This window comes from Mobula birostris, unplaced genomic scaffold (genome assembly GCF_030028105.1).
Source record: "Mobula birostris isolate sMobBir1 unplaced genomic scaffold, sMobBir1.hap1 scaffold_4678, whole genome shotgun sequence".
NCBI lineage: Eukaryota > Metazoa > Chordata > Chondrichthyes > Myliobatiformes > Myliobatidae > Mobula > Mobula birostris.
In genome coordinates, this window is record NW_027277798.1 from 5,610 (window position 1) to 24,422 (window position 18,813).

Consider the following 18,813-nt stretch of genomic DNA (forward strand, 5'->3'; position numbering starts at 1 on the left):
ACATGGAGTAGTTCAGTACGGAACCAGCCTATTTGGCCCATCTAGTCAATGCCGAAAAACATTTAAGCTGTCTAATGCAACCACCTGCACCTGGACCATTGCCCTCCATTCACCTACCATCCAGGATCCCATCCAAACTTCTTCTAAATGGTGAAACCGAGCTCATATTCAACTCTTGTGCTGTCATCTCATTCCACACTCTCACGACAATTTCAGTAAAGAGCTTTGCCAAATGTTCCCGTTAAATTTTCCCCTTCCCCACTTACGCATGACTTCTGGTTGTCATCCCACCCAAACTCAGTGGAAAAAGCTGCTTGCATTTACCCTATCTATACCCTCATAATTTTGTAGACTTCTAACAAATCCTCAAAATAATGTGTAATTTCCTTTTTTAGGTGTATAAGATGATGAGGGGCATTGATGGTGTGGATAACCAGAGGTTTTTTTCCCAGGGCTGAAATGGCTAACACGAGGGGGCATAGTTTTAAGGTGTTTGGAAATAGATACCGAGGGGATGTCAGGGGTAAGTTTTTTACCCAGAGAGTGGTGGGTACATGCAATACACTGCCGGCTATTTGTGTGAGAGTGTTTCAGTTACTGTGGGGCCAGGCACCCATGCAGCTCAGTGGGAACAGGGAATAATACCAATGGAGAGAGTCAAACTGAGCCAGGTCACAGATTGGAGATGGCAGAAATACCCCATTCCTAATGAGACAGGGAGACTATCAGAGAATTTGATGCTCATTCCAGATACCAGCACTGTGCCCAGTTAGAAGATGATTTCTCTCTCCAACTTGGGTTGAACTTCACTGTAACAGTGTGATGTCAGTTCACGCCTTAGCAACTGAAGTGATCTCATCTGAAATGTTGTCCTTCACCCATTGATGGATTTTGTAAATCTTTTCATAGGTTAAAAATGGCAAGGAATTTGTCTACGGGAATCTTGAGAACAACACGCCAGTTTTGCTGTCTCAGCCCAGATATTTAAGAAGTGGAGCAAGGGATTCACTCAATCATCCTTCCTGCTCAGACTGTGGGGAGGGATTCACTCGATCATCTGACCGACTGGCATGCCCGTCATTTTACACATGGGGAGAGGCCGTTCATCTACTCAGACAGCAGGAATGGATTCACTCAGTCATCTCAACTGAAGGTACGTCAGCAAGTTCACACTGGATAAGGCCATTCCTCTGTTCTGTGTGTGAGAAGGGATTCAGTTGGTCATCCCGCCCATGGACACACCAGTCAGTTCACATTGGACAAAGGCTGGTCATCTGCTGAATTTGTGGGGAAGGATTCACTCGGTCACCTGACCTAATGGCTCACCAGCGAGTTCACACCGGGGAGCGGCCTTTCACCTGTTCAGACTGTGGTAAAGGATTCACTCGGTCATCCACCCTAATGGCACACCAGCGAGTTCACACCGGGGAGCGGCCGTTCATCTGTTCAGACTGTGGGAAAGGATTCACTCGGTCATCTGACCTAATGGCACACCAGCGAGTTCACACCGGAGAGCGGCCGTTCACCTGCTCAGACTGTGGGAAGGGATTCACTCAGTCATCTACACTGAAGGAACATCAGCGAGTTCACACTGGAGAGAGGCCGTTCACTTGTTCAGACTGTGGGAAGGGATTCACTAGGTCATCTAAACTGAAGGTACATCAGAGACTTCACACTGGAGAGAGGCCATTCACCTGCTCAGACTGCGGGAAGGGATTCACTCAGTCATCCGACGTACTGGTACACCAGTCAGTTCACACTGAGGAGAGGCCGTTCACCTGCTCAGACTGCGGGAAGGGATTCACTCGGTCATCCGAACTACTGGTACACCAGTCAGTTCACTCTGGGGAGAAGCCATTCAACTGCTCAGTCTGTGGGAAGAGATTCAGTCGGTCATCCACTCTTCAGAGACACCAGCGAGTTCACACTGGGGAGAAGCCATTCAACTGCTCAGCCTGTGGGAAGAGATTCACTCAGTCATCCCATCTACTGAGTCATCAGCGAGTTCACACTGGGGAGAAACCGTTCACCTGCTCAGAATGTGGGAAGGGGTTCACTCGGTCATCCCAACTACTGGCACACCAGTCAGTTCATACGGGAGCAACCGTTCACCTGCTGTGAATGTGGGAAAGGAATCATGTAGTCATCTCATCTGCAGAGACACCAGTGAGTTTACACCGGGACGAGGCCGTTCAGCTGTTCAGACATTGGGAAGAGTTTCTCTCAGCCTTCTCAATCAAACGTGCATCATTGAGTTCACACTGGGAGAGACGGTTCACCTGCTGTGAATGTTGGAAGGGATTCCCTCAGTAATCTAACCTTGTGACACACTATCGGGTTCACAGTGGGGAGAAAGTTTCAATAAGCTGCATGCTGGATATTTGTCCATCACCGTTGCTGAATGCAATTTCGAGAGTGACTGTCGGTGCTGAACTCTGCAATTATTGCTGCTGCTCACCACACCCAGTCCTGCACCCTGGTCACTGGGCATGGGAGGAGTTTCTTCTGCTGCACATTCACCTTTAATGGGACTGGAGTTTAATATTCTGGATAAGAGACCAATAAATCAGTTCTATTTTGAACACTGTCTCCGGTACTTAGTGAATTTATAACACACCTAGTGTACAGTAGACAGTCAACTCAGGCCGGCTGGACCCTACCAGTGATTCTGTTCCATGACAGTCCTTTTGAATTCTCCCCTGTTGTTCACCTCTCGCTCTGCCTGTGGTGATGGGTTCCAAATAGTCTCCACTCTGTGGGTGAAGAGGTTTCCCTTGAATTCTCTGCAGACTGAAGAAGTCAAGTTGACTGCAATTCTATCTGACATGCTCTTCTCCCCTGAAATCTCTGGGCTGAGGAAGAATGACATTGGTAGTTAACCTCCTCATTCATGGCTGATTTCCACATTATGGGTCATGTTCCCTGTTTCTGAAGAGTTAACATAGAAGCATAGAAAACCTACAGCAGAATAGAGTCCCTTCAGCCCACAAAGATGTGCTGAACATGTCCCTACCTCAGAAATTACTCGGGTTATCCGTAGCCCTCTATTTTTTCTGAGCTCCATGTACCGATCCAAAAGTCTCTTAAATTATCCTCCCCCACTGTTGACGGCAGCCAATTCCACCTGCTCACCACTCTCTGTGGAAAACACTTACCCCTGACATCTCTGCTGCACCTTCTCCCCAGCACCTTAAACCTGTGCCCTGTTGTGGCAGCTATTTCAGCCCTAGGAAAAAGCCTCTGACTATCTGCATGATCAATGCCTCTCATCATCTTATACACCTCTATCAGGTCACCTCTCATCCTCTGTCTCTCCAAGGAGAAAAGGCCAAGTTCACTCAACCTGTTTTCATAGGCATGCTCCCCAATCCAGGCAACATCCTTGTAAATCTCCTCTGCACTCTTTCTATGGTTTCCACACCCTTCCTGTAGTGAGGCGACCAGAACTGAGCACAGTACTCCAAGTGGGTTCTGAATAGGGTCCTATATATCTGCAACATTCCCTCCCGGCTCCTAACTTCAATTCCACAATTGATAATGGTCAATACACCATACACCTTCTTAACCACAGAGTCAACCTGTGCAGCTGCTTTGAGTGTTCTATGGACACAGACCCCAAGATTCCTCTGATCCTCCACACTGCCAGGAGTCTTAAATTAATACTACATTCTGCCATCATATTTGACCTACCAAAAGGAACCACTTCACATTTCTCTGGGTTGAACTCCATCTGCCACTTCTCAGCCCAGTTTTGCATCCTATCAATGTCCTGCTGTAACCTCTGACAGCCGTCCACACTATCCACAACACCCCCAACCTTTGTGTCATCAGCAAACTTACTAACCCATCCCTCTACTTCCTCATTCAGGAAATTTATAAAAAAAGTCACAAAGAGTAAGGGTCCCAGAACAGATCCCTGTGGCCCACCACTGGTCACCAACCTCCTGGTTGTGCCCAGCTGGGAATCAGCTATTCTGGATTTGGTGTTGTGCAATGAACCGATTTAGAGCACTTAAGGTAAAACAATTCTGAGGGGCAAGCGATCTTAATGTAATTGAATTCACCCTGAAATTTGAGATGGAGAAGCTAAAGTGAGACGTATCAGTATAACCATGGAATAAGGACAACTGCAGAGGCATGAGAAAGGAACTGGTCAAATTTGATAGGGAAAAAAAAGCACTGGCAGGGATGATGGCTTAGCATCAGTGGCTGTAATTACGGGAAGGAATTCGGAAGACACGGGATATATACATTCCGAAAAGGAAGAACTATTCCAAAGACAACATCACACAACCTCAGCGAATGAGAAGGCAAAGCCAACATAAAAGCCAAAGAGAGGGCAGATCACAGAGCAAAAATTGATGGGAAGTTAGATGATTGGGAAACTTTTCTGAACAAACAAGAGGCAATTAAAAAAGTAATTAAGAAAGAAAAGATGGAATATGAAGCTAGCTAATTACATTAAAGCTGATACCAAATGTTTCTTCGGATAAATAAACTGTAAAAGAGAGGCAACAGTGATATTGGACCAGAGGGAAACGATGTCTGGTGAGAGTGGGGTGGGTAGTAATCGTGAACAAGGAGATGGCAGGTGAACTGATTTAGTATTTTGTTTCAGTCTTCATTATGGAAGCAACCAACGGGAAGGTGGAAGTCCAGATGTCAGTGTCAGAAGTGTGTGAAGTTGCCGATACTCGAGAGAAATTTCCTGTGAAACAGAAAGGTCTGAAGGTAAATAGATCACCTGGACCAGGTGGTGTACATCCCAGAGTTCTGGAAGAGGTGGCCGAAGAGATTGTGGAGGTATTAGTAATGATGTTTCAAGAATCAATGAAGTCTGATATGGTTGCGGAAGACTCCAAATTTGGAAATGTCACTCTGCTATTCAAGAAGGGAGAGAGGTAGAAGAACAGAAGTTTCAGGACAGTTAGTCTGACCTCATTGGTTGGGTAGATATTAGTGTCAGTTGTTCGGGATGTGTTCTCAGGGCACTTTGAGGCACATAATAAAATCGGCCTTCAGCATGTTTGCCTCAAGGGAAAATCTTGCCTGAACAGTGTGTTGAAATTCTTTGAATTTATTGAAGTGGTAATAGCAAGATAGACAAAGGAGAATCGGTTGATGATGTGAACCTGCACTTTCAGAGGGTGTTTGACAAGGTGCTACACATGAGGCTGGTTAACAAGTTATGAGCCCATGATATTACAGGTGTTCCAAACTTCATGGGTATCTTGTGACTGTCTTATGACCATGATGATACAATGATACAAAGATTGGAGGTGTAGTAGACAGTGAGGAAGGTTTTCAGAGCCTGCAGAGGGACTTGGACCAGATGGAAAAATGGGCTGAAAAATGGCAGATGGAGTTTAATACAGACAAGTGTGAGGTATTGCACTTTGGAAGGACAAGCCAAGGTAGAACATACAGGGTTAATGGTAAGGCACTGAGGAGTGCAGTAGAACAGAGGGATCTGGGAATACAGATACAAAATTCCCTAAAAGTGGTGTCACAAGTAGATAGGGTTGTAAAGAGAGCTTTTGGTACATTGACCTTTATTAATCAAAGTATTGTGTATAAGAGCTGGAATGTTATGATGAGGTTGTATAAGGCATTGGTTAGGCCGAATCTGAAGTATTGTGTTCCGTTTTGGTCACCAAATTACAGGAAGGATATAAATAAGGTTGAAAGAGTGCAGAGAAGGTCTACAAGCATGTTGTCAGGACTTGAGAAACTCAGTTACAGAGAAAGGTTGAATAGGTTTGGACTTTATTCCCTGGAGCGTAGAAGAAGGAGGGGAGATTTGATAAAGGTATATAAAATTATGATGGGTATAGATAGAGTGAATGCAAGCAGGCTTTTTCCACTGAGGCAAGGGGAGAAAAAAAAACAGAGGACATGGGTTAAGGGTGAGGGGGGGAAAGATTAAAGGGAACATTAGGAGGGGATTCTTCACACAGAGAGTGGTGGGAGTATGGAATGAGCTGCCAGACGAGCTGGTAAATGCGGGTTCTTTTTTAACATTTAAGAATAAATTGGACAGATACATGGATGGGAGGTGTATGGAGGGATATGGTCCGTGTGCAGGTCAGTGGGACTAGGCAGAAAATGGTTCGGCACAGCCAAGAAGGGCCAAAAGGCCTGTTTCTGTGCTGTAGTTTCTATGGTTTCTATGATGTAATTAAGTACGTGATGAGCATGATGTAATCGTCTTGTGGAGGTCACATGATGTAATTTTCCCGCCGATGTGAGGTCACGTGATGACATGTACTCACCAGGTATATAAAGAGAGACCTCTGGTGCGATGTAGTTAGTTTTTCCAGTTGAGTTTTAAGTTTAGTTTGTTATTTAATTCGTCAGATACTCTGTTATGCTGCATATTCGTTTAGTTTCCCTCTAAAGTGGAGGTCTATTTTCTATTGTGTGTAGTATTGGAGAGTGAAGACCTTACTAAAGTACAGGAACTCACAGAGTCAAGTAAAGCTGATGTCGTTCGGCTCTCTTGGAGAGGATCGACCTTTATTGAATCTTTGTTCAAGAAATAGTGACCTGCATCTGACATATCATCTGCTAAAGCAGGAAGAATTGTGCAGTAACTATTCTCCAGAGGAAAAGGTCAGTTCCTTTAAACCATTTTATTTCCGTCGCCGTGAATCCTGCGGACAAGGCAGGTTCCGGCTGGGGTCAGCAGTAATGTCACGTCCTCGAGGAATTCTTTACTTTAGGAAAGTCTCTCCTAACTGACTGTATAAATCTCTCGGACTTTCGAATTTACCATTCTAAGAACTGGGTTCGAATTTACCACTTTAAGAACTGTTTTCGCATTTACTCTTTTAAGAACTGTTTCAGAGTTGCCGTAGATCAGTTAACTTCTGATTAAGTTAGTCGTTTAAATACATTTTGCTACTTTTGAGCAGAGATTAATAAATGTTTGTTTGTTTTTATAAAACCTGACTCAATTCTATATTCATTGTTACCGGTCACTTGACATGGGAAAGATTATTGCATGGATAAAACAGTGGCTGATTGGCAGATGCAAAGGATAGTAATAACGGGGATGTTTTCTGGTTGGCTGCCGGTGACTAGCAATGTTCCACAGGACTTGGATGACAGAATTAATAGCTGTATTGCAAAGTTTGCCGATCATATCAAGAGAGCTGAAGGGCCAGGTAGTTTTGAGGAATCAGAGAGGCTATAAAAGGACTTTGGCGTTTAGAGGAAAGGGCGTAAATGAAGCAGATGGAATACCGTGTCCCGAAGTGTATAGCCATGCACATTGGGGAAAGAAATACCGAATACACTATTTTCCAAATAGTCTAAACTTGGCGGCACTTGTGCAGGATTCCTTAAAGGATAATTTGTAGGTTGAGTCGGCGGTGAGGAAGACACCGAGTCCTAGCCCAGACCCTGAGTCCCAGCCTAGTCCAGGGCCTGAGTCCTTGTGTTGTCATGGTCCGGTCCGTGGACTCAGGACTCTGGGTCTTCCAGCTGTCCCTTGTTTGGTTGAGTTAATCATGGGCACCTGATTCCCATCTTTCAGCTTGGAATATAAGTAGTCTTGTGGTTGAGTATGAGCTGCTGGTTTGTCTCGTTAGTCCCCTTTGGAGCAACCTGCTGATGGAAGGCTAGTGAAACCATCCGTGATCTCTAGGCCTGGTTGGAGGACCAACGCTTCATTGAGCCTTGTTGCCACTCGTCAGAGCAGTCATCGTGATATGGATTGGCTGTTTCTGTAGCCAGCCAAGGTTGCTGACTGCCACAAGACTCAGAGCCACCCCAGATTGAGCTCTTTTCCTGTCTTTGCCTCTGTTGGGTAAGCCAGGCCGTAATTGCCGTAACCCTGTGGTTGGTTCTGTCCCTTCCTGTACCTTGTCTCCATTGGGTAAGCAGGCCATTTGCCGTTACCCTGCGGTTGGGTCGGCCCCTTCCTGTCCTTACCTCCGTGGGGTGAAGTTCCCTGTCCTGCCCAGGAGTTCCATGTCCTGCCCAGGAGAAGGTCCAAGAATCCAGGCCTTGAAGATCACAACCCAAGCTCCAAGAACACAAGCCTCGAAGATCTAAGACCCCAGCCTGCAGCCAAGCTCAAGACCCCAACCTGCAGCCATGCTCAAGACCCAGGACCCCAGCCTGCATCAAAGCTCAGGACCCAGGACCCCAGCCTGCAGCCAAGCTCAAGACCCAGGACCCCAGCCTGCAACCAAGCTCAAGGCCCAGGACCCCAGCCTGCAGCCAAGCTCAGGGCCCAGGACCCCAGCCTGCAGCCAAGCTCAGGGCCCAGGGCCCCAGCCTGCAGCCAAGCTCAGGGCCCAGGGCCCCAGCCTGCAGCCAAGCTCAGGGCCCAGGGCCCCAGCCTGCAGCCAAGCTCAGGGCCCAGGGCCCCAGCCTGCAGCCAAGCTCAGGGCCCAGGGCCCCAGCCTGCAGCCAAGCTCAGGGCCCAGGACACCAGCCTGCAGCCAAGCTCAAGGTCCAGGACCCCAGCCTGCAGCCAAGCTCAAGGCCCAGGACCCCAGCCTGTCTCCCGGCTCAGGCCTGTAGACCCCAGCCTCGTCTTGCTCTGAAGCCATGTCATGTCCTTGCCTGGTTCTGGAGTCCGAGCCCGAGGCAAGACCCAGGTTCTGGGTCTTTGTCCAGTCTTGGGCTCGGAATCGAAGCCTTGTCTCCTAGTCCATGGTTTCTAGTCCTGGTCCCACTTTCTTAAACCCAAGTCTGCATTCTTGTCCCTGCTTCTTGCCTGTATCCTGTCACGTCCCTAATCTAATTGAGTCCTGTTCCTTGTACTTCAGTGTCTGTGTCTTCCATTTACGTCCGTTCCGAACGCCCCCGTTGTGACATGTCCAGTACGCTTATTCCCGCTTCCGTTTTGCTCTTCCTGTAACGAGTAATGAAGTCAATTTTGTTAACCCTACTATAAAACGTGTTTGTGACCTGTATTTGGGTCCGCCCCGGTTCCCCCATTATGACAGAAGGCAGGCAAGTCTCCCGGACAGATGGTGTACATTCAAGGGTTTAGAAACAATTAGCTGAAGAGTTTGTGCAGACATTCGGGTCATAGAGCAGTACAGCACAGAGTAATGCCATACGGCCAGTCTAGTCTGTGCCATCCCATCAATCTGCCAAATTCCAGCAACTTCCACCGTGACCATATCCCCCATACCCCTCTCATCCATGAACCCATCCAAACTTCTCTTAAATGTTGAAATCCAACCGGCCACTTGCTCTGGCAGCCCATTCCACAATATCACCACCTCTGAGCGAAGAAGCTCCCCCTCATTTTCCTCTTAAAGAATGAGCCATGGTCTTTGAAGAATCACTAGACTTGGGAATGGTTATGGCGGACTAGAAAGTTGCAAATGCCACTCCATTCTTTAAGAGGGGAGGGAGGCATAAGAAATGAAATTACAGGACAGTTAGTCTGACCTCAGTAGTTGGGAAGATGTTGGAGTCCATTAACGATGAGGTTTCAGGGTACTTGGAGCGGATGATAAAGTACAGCCAAAGTCGGCATGGTTTTCCTCGGGAGAAATATTCCCAGATAAATCTGTTGGAATTCTGTGGTGAAATAAGAACAGCGGTGAATGTTGTTTGTTTGGATTTTCAGATGGTCTTTAACAAACAAGGTGCTGCACCTGAGGCTGATTAACAAGGCCACAGCTCATGGTATTTGGTGTTTTTGTGCCTGTTCCCGCTGGAGCTTAGAGGGGGAGTTCCCGAATACTGAAAAGCCCAGATAGGGAGGATGTGGACAGGATGTTTCCCTTAAGGCAGAGCCCAGGACTGGGGGCACACCCCCAAACTACAGGGAAATCAATTCAGAAGGGAGATGAGGAGGAAGTCTTGTGGTAATATGTTTATTCAACACGGCCGTGACTGATCTATGCTTCTGTGCCCATTCCCCTCCATCTCCACCTCAAATGTACCCAGACACCCACCTTCACGCCCTCGGGGCAGCGAATCTTAAGAAAAACGTACATTCAACTCAGCTAGATAGATAGATAGACACTTCACTGATCCTAAAATAAATTACAAGGAAGATTTAGAATTCCAATAATTTCCATATGTCTCAATTTAAAATGAGCGGCCCTTTTCGATTCCTGTCCGCTTCTCTCCCACTGATCGACAGAGATATCTAATAGTCCGTCTCTTACCCTCGTTTATCTCCCACCATCTCAATCTCTAGTTTCCATCCCCGTTTAACTCCCACTGCCCATCTCTCTTCCCTCCCATATTCCCTCCAACTTCTCTCCTGTGTCAATCCCTCCAACGCCACTCTCTGCCCCCTCACTTGCTCCCCATTTATTTCTCACCCACGTCCATCTCACTTCCCGCCATTCTCTCCCCTCACTGGTTGTCGCCGCCGTCTCTCTCCCCTCTGTTTCTCGCCTCGGACACTTCACTCCCAACTCTCCTCAGTCTGTCCCGCTCACTCTCCCTCAACCAGTCTCCCTCTTCCCCTTGGTTCTCTCTCCCTCCGTGTCTCCTTCATCCGACTCCAAATGTCAGTGAGTTCCGATGTCCAGACAGAACACCAAGGCTGGTTGCCTTGTCGACAATTGTGTCTCTGTCACCATCGCACATTGTGACGTGGGACGGGGTGCTATCCTGGTGTGAACACGGGCCGAGATTCAGTGTCGGTGTCATGGTTGTGGCGGGGGGTGGGGGGGGGGGAGCGGATGAGGACGGTGGTGGTTTGGAGACAGAAAGGGGAGAAGAGAAGTGAGAGTGATAGAAAGTTCAGGTGAGCGGAGTAAGAGAGGGAGGTGAGGGAGACGGAATGGGTGTAAAAGTGTGAGCGGAGAGGAGGAAAGGGAGAGTAAGAGAAGATGGAGGAGAGAAACAGAGAGGATGGTGTGCTGAGGAGTGAGAGGATGGTGAATGGTAGGGAGGAAAGGAGTGACAGATAAAGTGAGCGCACTATGGAGAGAGGAGGGAGCAAGATGTTGAGGAACCTGTGCACACTCAGTTTTGAGGGAGTTCCACTCCCTCTGTCCCACTCACAGTAACTCTTCTAAAGATGTATTTTCATCAATGTAACAGGATTCAGCACGCTGCGATCATGTGCTATTCTGAACTGAAATGAAAGGCCAACCCAGAGAGATGAAGAGATCATCACAGTAGAACAGTGATTCCCTCTGGGGGCGGTTACGTGTCCTAAGATGGCTTTAGGAACAAATAACACTCGCCAGGCGTTCAAGATTCCTGATGGGGCGGTAATCTGTCTCGAACTTGAAGCACCAGACCTGAGCGACCGTTAGTAGAACAGGCACTTCCAAAAAAAGATGTGGCGCTGGGATACAGGAAGAAGCATAGCACTGCAGGCCTTGGGCATTCGTCATCACAACGCACCTGACACTCGGCAATCTCGTCCGACCATACAAACGTCACGGACGTTGTTGGGGATGCTTAAGTTAGCAACGAGGGTGCTCGACAGTTCGCCTTGACTTGCGGCACTAGGGGTGAAATAGGTTGGGAAACACTGCTATTGAAAAAGAGTTAGCCAATAGATGAGTGTAATTGTCCATGGATGAGATTCCCACAATGTGAGCAAACGAGGAAAGCGTCCAACGTCAGGCTCAAACTGAAGACCTCTTCCCAGAAACTGAGTGGTTCCTTGTGTCAATACAGGACCAGGCAGTTGACACAAAAATAACAAAAATGCACATTAAAAGACTAACAAGTTCAAGACGAAGTGTGCTGTGCCTCTCTCGGGCTCCAAAGCAGAATCTGTCAATTGAAACGAGAAACATTGGAGTATCCAACAACAATTAATTTCAATCTGGTTACTTACACAGGCACCATCAAGTGGCAAGCATCATTCACCAGAATCTTGCTTTAGGAATCAAAGTCATGAAAGACCCTATAGTTTACTATAAACTCTCGCCTGATCCCGTTTTGGAGTTGGAGTCTGACAATTATATTACGACCAACCCATTACACTGGACAACAAAGATTTTGCTTCCTGAATACCTCTAGGTGTATCTTTTGAATTCTGGGCTACTGATCATGAAAATCATGATGAAATTTCCCTATCACACACCATTTTTAATAAACTTATGTTTATGATTTCAATTCATAATTCAAGTCAATTAAAATGTTGCCTACAATGTAAGCTGGAAAGTTTCTTATCTTGTCCAGGCATGCTTGGGCATGCTTAGGCAGCGTGGCAGCTGCATGGCAGGACAGGTTTTAGTAATAATTATTGGGTTCAGGACTGTAAGGATGGAATTTGCTATCTCCAGGCACAAAAATTACTCTGAAGGATTTTGAAATTTGAGACAGATGTTTCCCAGAATAACTGATGCAAAGATTAAGGAAAGCCTTTTTGTTGGTCCACAATCAAACAGGTCATCAATAGAACATAGAACATAGAATAGTACAGCACAGTACAGGCCCTTCAGCCCACAATGTTGTGCCGACCTTCAAACCCTGCCTCCCATATAAGCCCCCACCTTAGATTCCTCCATATACCTGTCTAGTAGTCTCTTAAACTTCACTAGTGTATCTGCCTCCACCACTGACTCAGACAGTGCATTCCACGCACCAACCACTCTCTGAGTAAAAAACCTTTCTCTAATATCCCCCTTGAAATTCCCACCCCTTACCTTAAAGCCATGTCCTCTTGTATTGAGCAGTGGTGCCCTGGGGAAGAGGCGCTGGCTATCCACTTTATCTATTCCTCTTATTATCTTGTACATCAATGACAGGCAATTTGAAGAATTTCTACTGGGACCGGAGAAAATCATATGGAAGGCATTCAAGGAAGTTGTTGATCTTTTTTTTCTCGGCATCTACAGAGCACCATGCTACATGCAGCTGGTTGAAAGCATGCTTCAAGCATATGAAACCATGAAATGCAACATGTCACTAAAGGTTCATTTTCTGCACTCCCATTTAGACTTCTTCCCTGCAAATCTCGGTGCTGTTCGTGACGAACATGGTGAAAGGTTTCACCAGGACATCGCGGTCATGGAGAAAAGTTGCCAGGGCAACTGGAATCCATCAATGCTGGCGAATTATTGTTGGATACTTAAGCGAGAAGCCTCAGACACTGAGTACAAATGAAAATCATAAACAAAATATGTTTAACTTAGTTGAACTTTTGCAAAGCATCAGCACCATTAAGCAATTAAACATATTATAGTCGATAAAAGTTAATTTGTTATTTCTCCAAATTCCTACGTGATACAAGTAGTCTGAATTTATATTTATGTTAATCTTCAAGCAGTCTATCATAAATAAAAAAAAAAATCTGAGGAAGCAACACTTTTGAAAGATTTGTTGTCCAGATAGGGCGATACATGATCCCTGTCCGGATATCACAGGGTAAACATGCAAAGACAATTTACTTGATAGGTACAGCAACTCCTACACACAACACACAGAAATCAGTATGAGAAAATCACCAGGAATATGCTGAATTGATAGTGGAAAATGAAAGTCTGCGATTCATGAGCAGGGTAAACATTGTCCCAATTGTAGTGTATGCATTGATCGTGTGGATATTCAGAGGCTTTTTCCCGGGGCTGAAATGGTTGCCACAAGAGGACACAGGTTTAAGGTGCTGGGGAGAAGGTACAGAGGAGATGTCAGGGGTAGGTTTTTTTATGCAGAGCAGTGAGTGGGTGGAATGGGCTGCCAGCAACGGTGGTGGAGGCGGATAAGATAGGGTCTTTTAAGAGACTTTTGGATAGGTACATGGAGCTTAGAAAAATAGAGGGCTATGGGTAAGCCGAGTAATTTCTAAGGTAGGGACATGTTCGGCATAACTTTGTGGGCCGAAGGGCCTGTATTGTGCTGTAGGTTTTCTATGTTTCTATGTTTCTATACGACTGGTGTCATCCCAAAATCACTACACAATAACGTTAAACAATTGGACCTGCCGGACAATAATAAACACTGCTAGAAAAGGCTGAACATTCATCGCAACTGAGAAATGAGTTCCTTGTCTATGTCCATACTTCATGTTTTACCAGTTTTAACTGAGAAAAAATAAAAACAACGTTAAACATGCGATTGTACTGTGGTGAATACAGGGCAGCTTCAACGTGCAGTTTGCACGGGTGGAAATTTATGAAAAAATCAGGAAGCGATGTGACATTTTTCCTTGAAGCAGAGTAAGCATTTAGTTGCTCCATGGAGATTTGTCCAATTATAAACCAAATCCAGGAGTTCAGTAGTGTTAATCATTTCTCCTTGACAGGTTTATCTAATATGAAGGACAAGTACTGTAAGTTCGTGCAGACTGTTGACTTTCTTTTTCATTTCTGTCATGGTCCGGTCCATGAAGTCTGCATTCCGGTTCACGATCCGGTCCATCGATCCATGTTCCAGGTTTCCTGTTTTCCCCCTTGTTCGGTTGGTGCCTTAATTGAGGCACCTGATTCTCATTTCGGTCTGGCACGCAAGTAGCTCTGCGAACCAGGGATTGTTTGCTGGACTGTTCCCTTCCCTCTTCCTGCCGCCTGAAACTTTCGCCTACAACCTCGTCAGTATGCCCGTCAAGTTCAACAGCTGCAGTGAGACCAGAGCCTTGCCACGCCAAGATAAGGAACTATCTATGGTTGAGTTTGGAACTGTCTCTTCTTGCCTCCGTGTTTAGTGTCCGTGTCTAAGACGAGTCCCGGCCCTATGACCTGTTCCCAAGGAGGGGTCCTGGTTCTGTGTTCTCTGTTTCTGTGTTTCAAGTCTCAGGCACTGTGGTCCTGTGCTTCAAGACCAAGTCCAGGATCTGTGTTCCAGCCTTGTCCATATCTGCGCTTCGTGTCCTCACCCAGTTCTAGTGCCTCGTCCAGCCCAGGAGTACTTCGCCACCTCGGTGCTGGAGATTCCTCGTCCTGTGCTGGATCGCTCGCATCCGAATCCTCGGCAGTCATCTCGGCCCTGCGTCCAAGAAAGGGTCCCGGTCCTGCGCTCCAAGTAGGGGTCCCGGCCCCGTACCCAAGAGCTTCACTAAGCCGAGTCCAAGAGCCGAGACAAAACTAGTCCAAGATCCTCGTCCTTCCCTGGAGTACCTCGTCTAGTCCAAGAACCTCGTCCTGTCCAAGTCAAGACTTTGTGTTCTCGTCTTGTCCATGTGCCTCGTCCTGTGCAAGAGTTCCACGTCCAGTCCTGTAGCCACGTCTCGTCCTCGCCGAGATCCGGGGTCCAAGCCCGATTCAAGACCTAGGTTCCTTGTCCCTGTCCAGTCTCTGGCTCGGGAGTCCTAGCCCAGGCTCCTAGTTCCAAGTTCCTTGTCCTGGTCCCGCTTTCCTAGTCTTAGTCCTAGCCCAGGCGCGGTGTCCTTGCCTCGTCCAGGGTCTGTGTCCATGTCCTGCTTCGTTCCTTCCTGACTCCCCTAGCTTTCTTGACAAACCTAGTCCTGTTCCTAGAACTGCAGTGTCTGTGTCTTGCATCTGGGTCCGCTGCCAGGTGCAATTTTGCCGATTAGGACTTGAATGTCCCCGGATCCTCTCCCGCTTTATCATTACCGAAAGGGTTGTGGCGGTTACAGGAGCCGGAATATGGTGGGGAAATAAACATAAAAAGTAGGGTGAGTTCAATAATTGGTTGGAGGTGTATGTCGCGGTCTGAAGGTGTGAATGTGTATTTTCCTGTGTTTTGCCTCTCTCGGGCTTTAAAACAGTTTTACTCTCCCTGCTACCATATTCTCCCGTGTCAGTTCTGCAGTGTCAAGATGGAAATCACCACAACCCCCTCTGAGAAGATTAGTTCTTTTGTTTATTAAGTAGTTGAACAATTGACGTGAGTGGGTATTTCGCCGCGCTAATGAGCTGCTCTCTGAACTTGGACTGAGTTACCCCATAAATAAGCGTTTGTGAGAGAGGCACAACACACTTCGTCTTGAACTTGTTAGACTTTTAATGTGCAGTTTTGTTATTTTTGTGTCATCTGCCCGGTCCTGTATTGACACAAGGAACCACTCAGTTTCTGGGAAGAGGACTCCAGCTTTCAGCCTGACGTTGGACGCTCTTCTCGTTTGCTCACATCGTGGGGATCTCATCCACGGACGTTTATGCTCATCTATTGTCTAACTCTTCCTTCTGTAGCAGTGTTTCCCAGCCTATTTCACCCCTAGTGCCGCGAGTCAAGGGGAACCGTCGAGCACCCTCGTTTCTGTGAGGTTGGTAAGGTCGGCCGAGATTGAAGAGAGGTTGCCGATGACGGCTCAAGGCCTGCAGTGCTTTGCTTCTTCCTGTGTCTCAGCGCCACATCCTGTTTTGGAAGTGCCTGCTCTACTAAAGGTCGGTCAGGTCTGATGCCTCAAGTTGGGAGGGGGGGGGTCGCTGACCGCTCCACCAATAATCCTGAACGCCCGCCCCCCGCCCGGTGATCGTTATTTGCTCCTAAAGGCATCTTCGGACACGTCATTACCCCCAGAGGTAATCACTGTTTTATTGTGATAGTTTCTTCATATTTCTGGTTTAAGCTTTCATTTCAGTTCAGAATAGCACATGCTCGCACCGTGTTGGATCCTGCTTTCGTTGATGGATATATATCCTTAGATGATTGACTGTGAGTGGGACAGAGGGAGTGGAACTCCCCCAACACTGTGTCTGAGTGTCCTCAGCTCCCTCAACATCTCGCTACCTCCTCTCTCCATAGTGAGCTCACTTTATCTGTCACTCCTTTCCTCCCTACCCTTCACCCTCCTCTCACTCCTCAGCACACCATCCTGTTTCTCTCCTCCATCTTCTCTTACTCTCCCCTTCCTCCTCTCCTCCTCTCCGCTCACACTTTTACACCCATTCCGTCTCCCTCACCTCCCTCTCTTACTCCGCTCACCTTAACTTTCTATCACTCTCACTTCTCCCCTTTCTGTCTCCAAAGCACCACCATCATCACCCGCTGCCCCCCGCCCCCCAACCATGACAGACTGACACTGAATCTCGGCCCGTGTTCACACCAGGATAGCACCCCATCCCACGTCACAATGTGCGATGGTGACAGAGACACAATTGTCGACAAGGCAACCAGCCTTGGTGTTCTGTCTGGACATCGGAACTCACTGACATTCGGAGTCGGATGAAGCAGACACTGAGGGAGAGAGAACCAAGAGGAAGAGGGAGACTGGTGGAGGGAGAGTGAACGGGACAGACTGAGGAGAGTTGGGAGGGAAGTGTCCGAGGCGAGAAACAGAGGGGAGAGAGACGGCGGAAACAACCAGTGAGCGGAGAGAATGGCGGGAAGTGAAATGGACGTGGGTGAGAAATACATGGGGAGCGAGTGAGGGAGCAGAGAGTGGCGTTGGAGGGAATGACAGAGGAGAGAGATTGGAGGGAATATGGGATGGAAGGATGATGGGGAGTTAAACTGAGATAGAAACCAGGGATTGAGACGGTGGAGATAAGCGAAGTAAAGAGACGGGCGATTTGATACCTCTGTTGATCAGTGGGAGAGAAGCGGACAGGAATCGAAAAGGGCTGCTCATTTTAAATTGAGATGTATGGAAATTATTGGAATTCTAAATCTTCCTTGTAATTTCTTTTAGGATCAGTGACGTGTTTATCTATCTACCTAGCTGAGTTGAGTGTAGGTTTTTCTTAAGATTCGCTGCCCCGAGGGCGTGAAGGCGGGTGTCTGGGTACATTTGAGGTGGAGATAGAGGGGAATGGGCACAGAAGCATAGATCAGTCACGGCCGTGTTGAATAAACATATTACCACAAGACTTCCTCCTCATCTCCCTTCTGAATTGATTTCCCTGTAGTTTGGGGGTGTGCCCCCGGTCCTGGGCTCTGCCTTAAGGGAAACATCCTGTCCACATCCTCCCTATCTCGGCTTTTCAGTATTCGGGAACTCCCCCTCTAAGCTCCAGCGGGAACAGGCACAAAAACACCAAATACCATGAGCTGTGGCCTTGTTAATCAGCCTCAGGTGCAGCACCTTGTTTGTTAAAGACCATCTGAAAATCCAAACAAACAACATTCACCGCTGTTCTTATTTCACCACAGAATTCCAACAGATTTATCTGGGAATATTTCTCCCGAGGAAAACCATGCCGACTTTGGCTGTACTTTATCATCCGCTCCAAGTACCCTGAAACCTCATCGTTAATGGACTCCAACATCTTCCCAACTACTGAGGTCAGACTAACTGTCCTGTAATTTCATTTCTTATGCCTCCCTCCCCTCTTAAAGAATGGAGTGGCATTTGCAACTTTCTAGTCCACCATAACCATTCCCAAATCTAGTGATTCTTCAAAGATCATGGCTCATTCTTTAAGAAATGAGGGGGAGCTCCTTCGCTCAGAGCGGGTGATATTGTGGAATGGGCTGCAAGAGCAAGTGGCCGGTTGGATTTCAACATTTAAGAGAAGTTTGGATGGGTTCATGGATGAGAGGGGTATGGGGGATATGGTCACGGTGGAAGTTGCTGGAATTCGGCAGATTGATGGGTTGGCACAGACTAGACTGGCCGTATGGCATTACTCTGTGCTGTACTGCTCTATGACCCGAATGTCTGCACAAACTCTTCAGCTAATTGTTTCTAAACCCTTGAATGTACACTATCTGTCCGGGAGACTTGCCTGCCTTCTGTCATAATGGGGGAACCGGGGCGGACCCAAATACAGGTCACAAACACGTTTTGTAGTAGGGTTAACAAAATTGACTCCATTACTCGTTACAGGAAGAGCAAAACGGAAGCGGGAATAAGCGCACTGGACATGTCACAACGGGGGCGTTCGGAACGGACGTAAATGGAAGACACAGACACTGAAGTACAAGGAACAGGACTCAATTAGATTAGGGACGTGACAGGATACAGGCAAGAAGCAGGGACAAGAATGCAGACTTGGGTTTAAGAAAGTGGGACCAGGACTA

At 47.2% G+C, this 18,813-nt stretch overlaps 1 protein-coding gene across 3 annotated transcripts; it reads left to right on the forward strand.

The window, feature by feature from the left end:
• The first annotated feature begins 709 nt into the window (after positions 1–709).
• Positions 710–18,763, forward strand: LOC140193241 (uncharacterized). Of its 3 annotated transcripts, XM_072250631.1 has the most exons (5): positions 2,127–2,871; positions 4,619–4,803; positions 6,427–6,612; positions 17,944–18,075; positions 18,620–18,763. In XM_072250631.1, exons 1-5 carry the CDS (start codon positions 2,676–2,678, stop codon positions 18,707–18,709), a joined length of 789 nt encoding a protein of 262 aa, XP_072106732.1. In that variant the 5' UTR covers positions 2,127–2,675; the 3' UTR covers positions 18,710–18,763. The 3 variants fall into 3 exon arrangements, with proteins under 3 accessions (XP_072106730.1, XP_072106731.1, XP_072106732.1); XM_072250629.1 differs by lacking the exons at positions 17,944–18,075; positions 18,620–18,763 and having other exon boundaries at positions 710–2,871; positions 6,427–6,910; XM_072250630.1 differs by lacking the exons at positions 17,944–18,075; positions 18,620–18,763 and having other exon boundaries at positions 710–2,871; positions 4,619–4,731; positions 6,427–6,910.
• Positions 18,764–18,813: the final 50 nt, after the last annotated feature.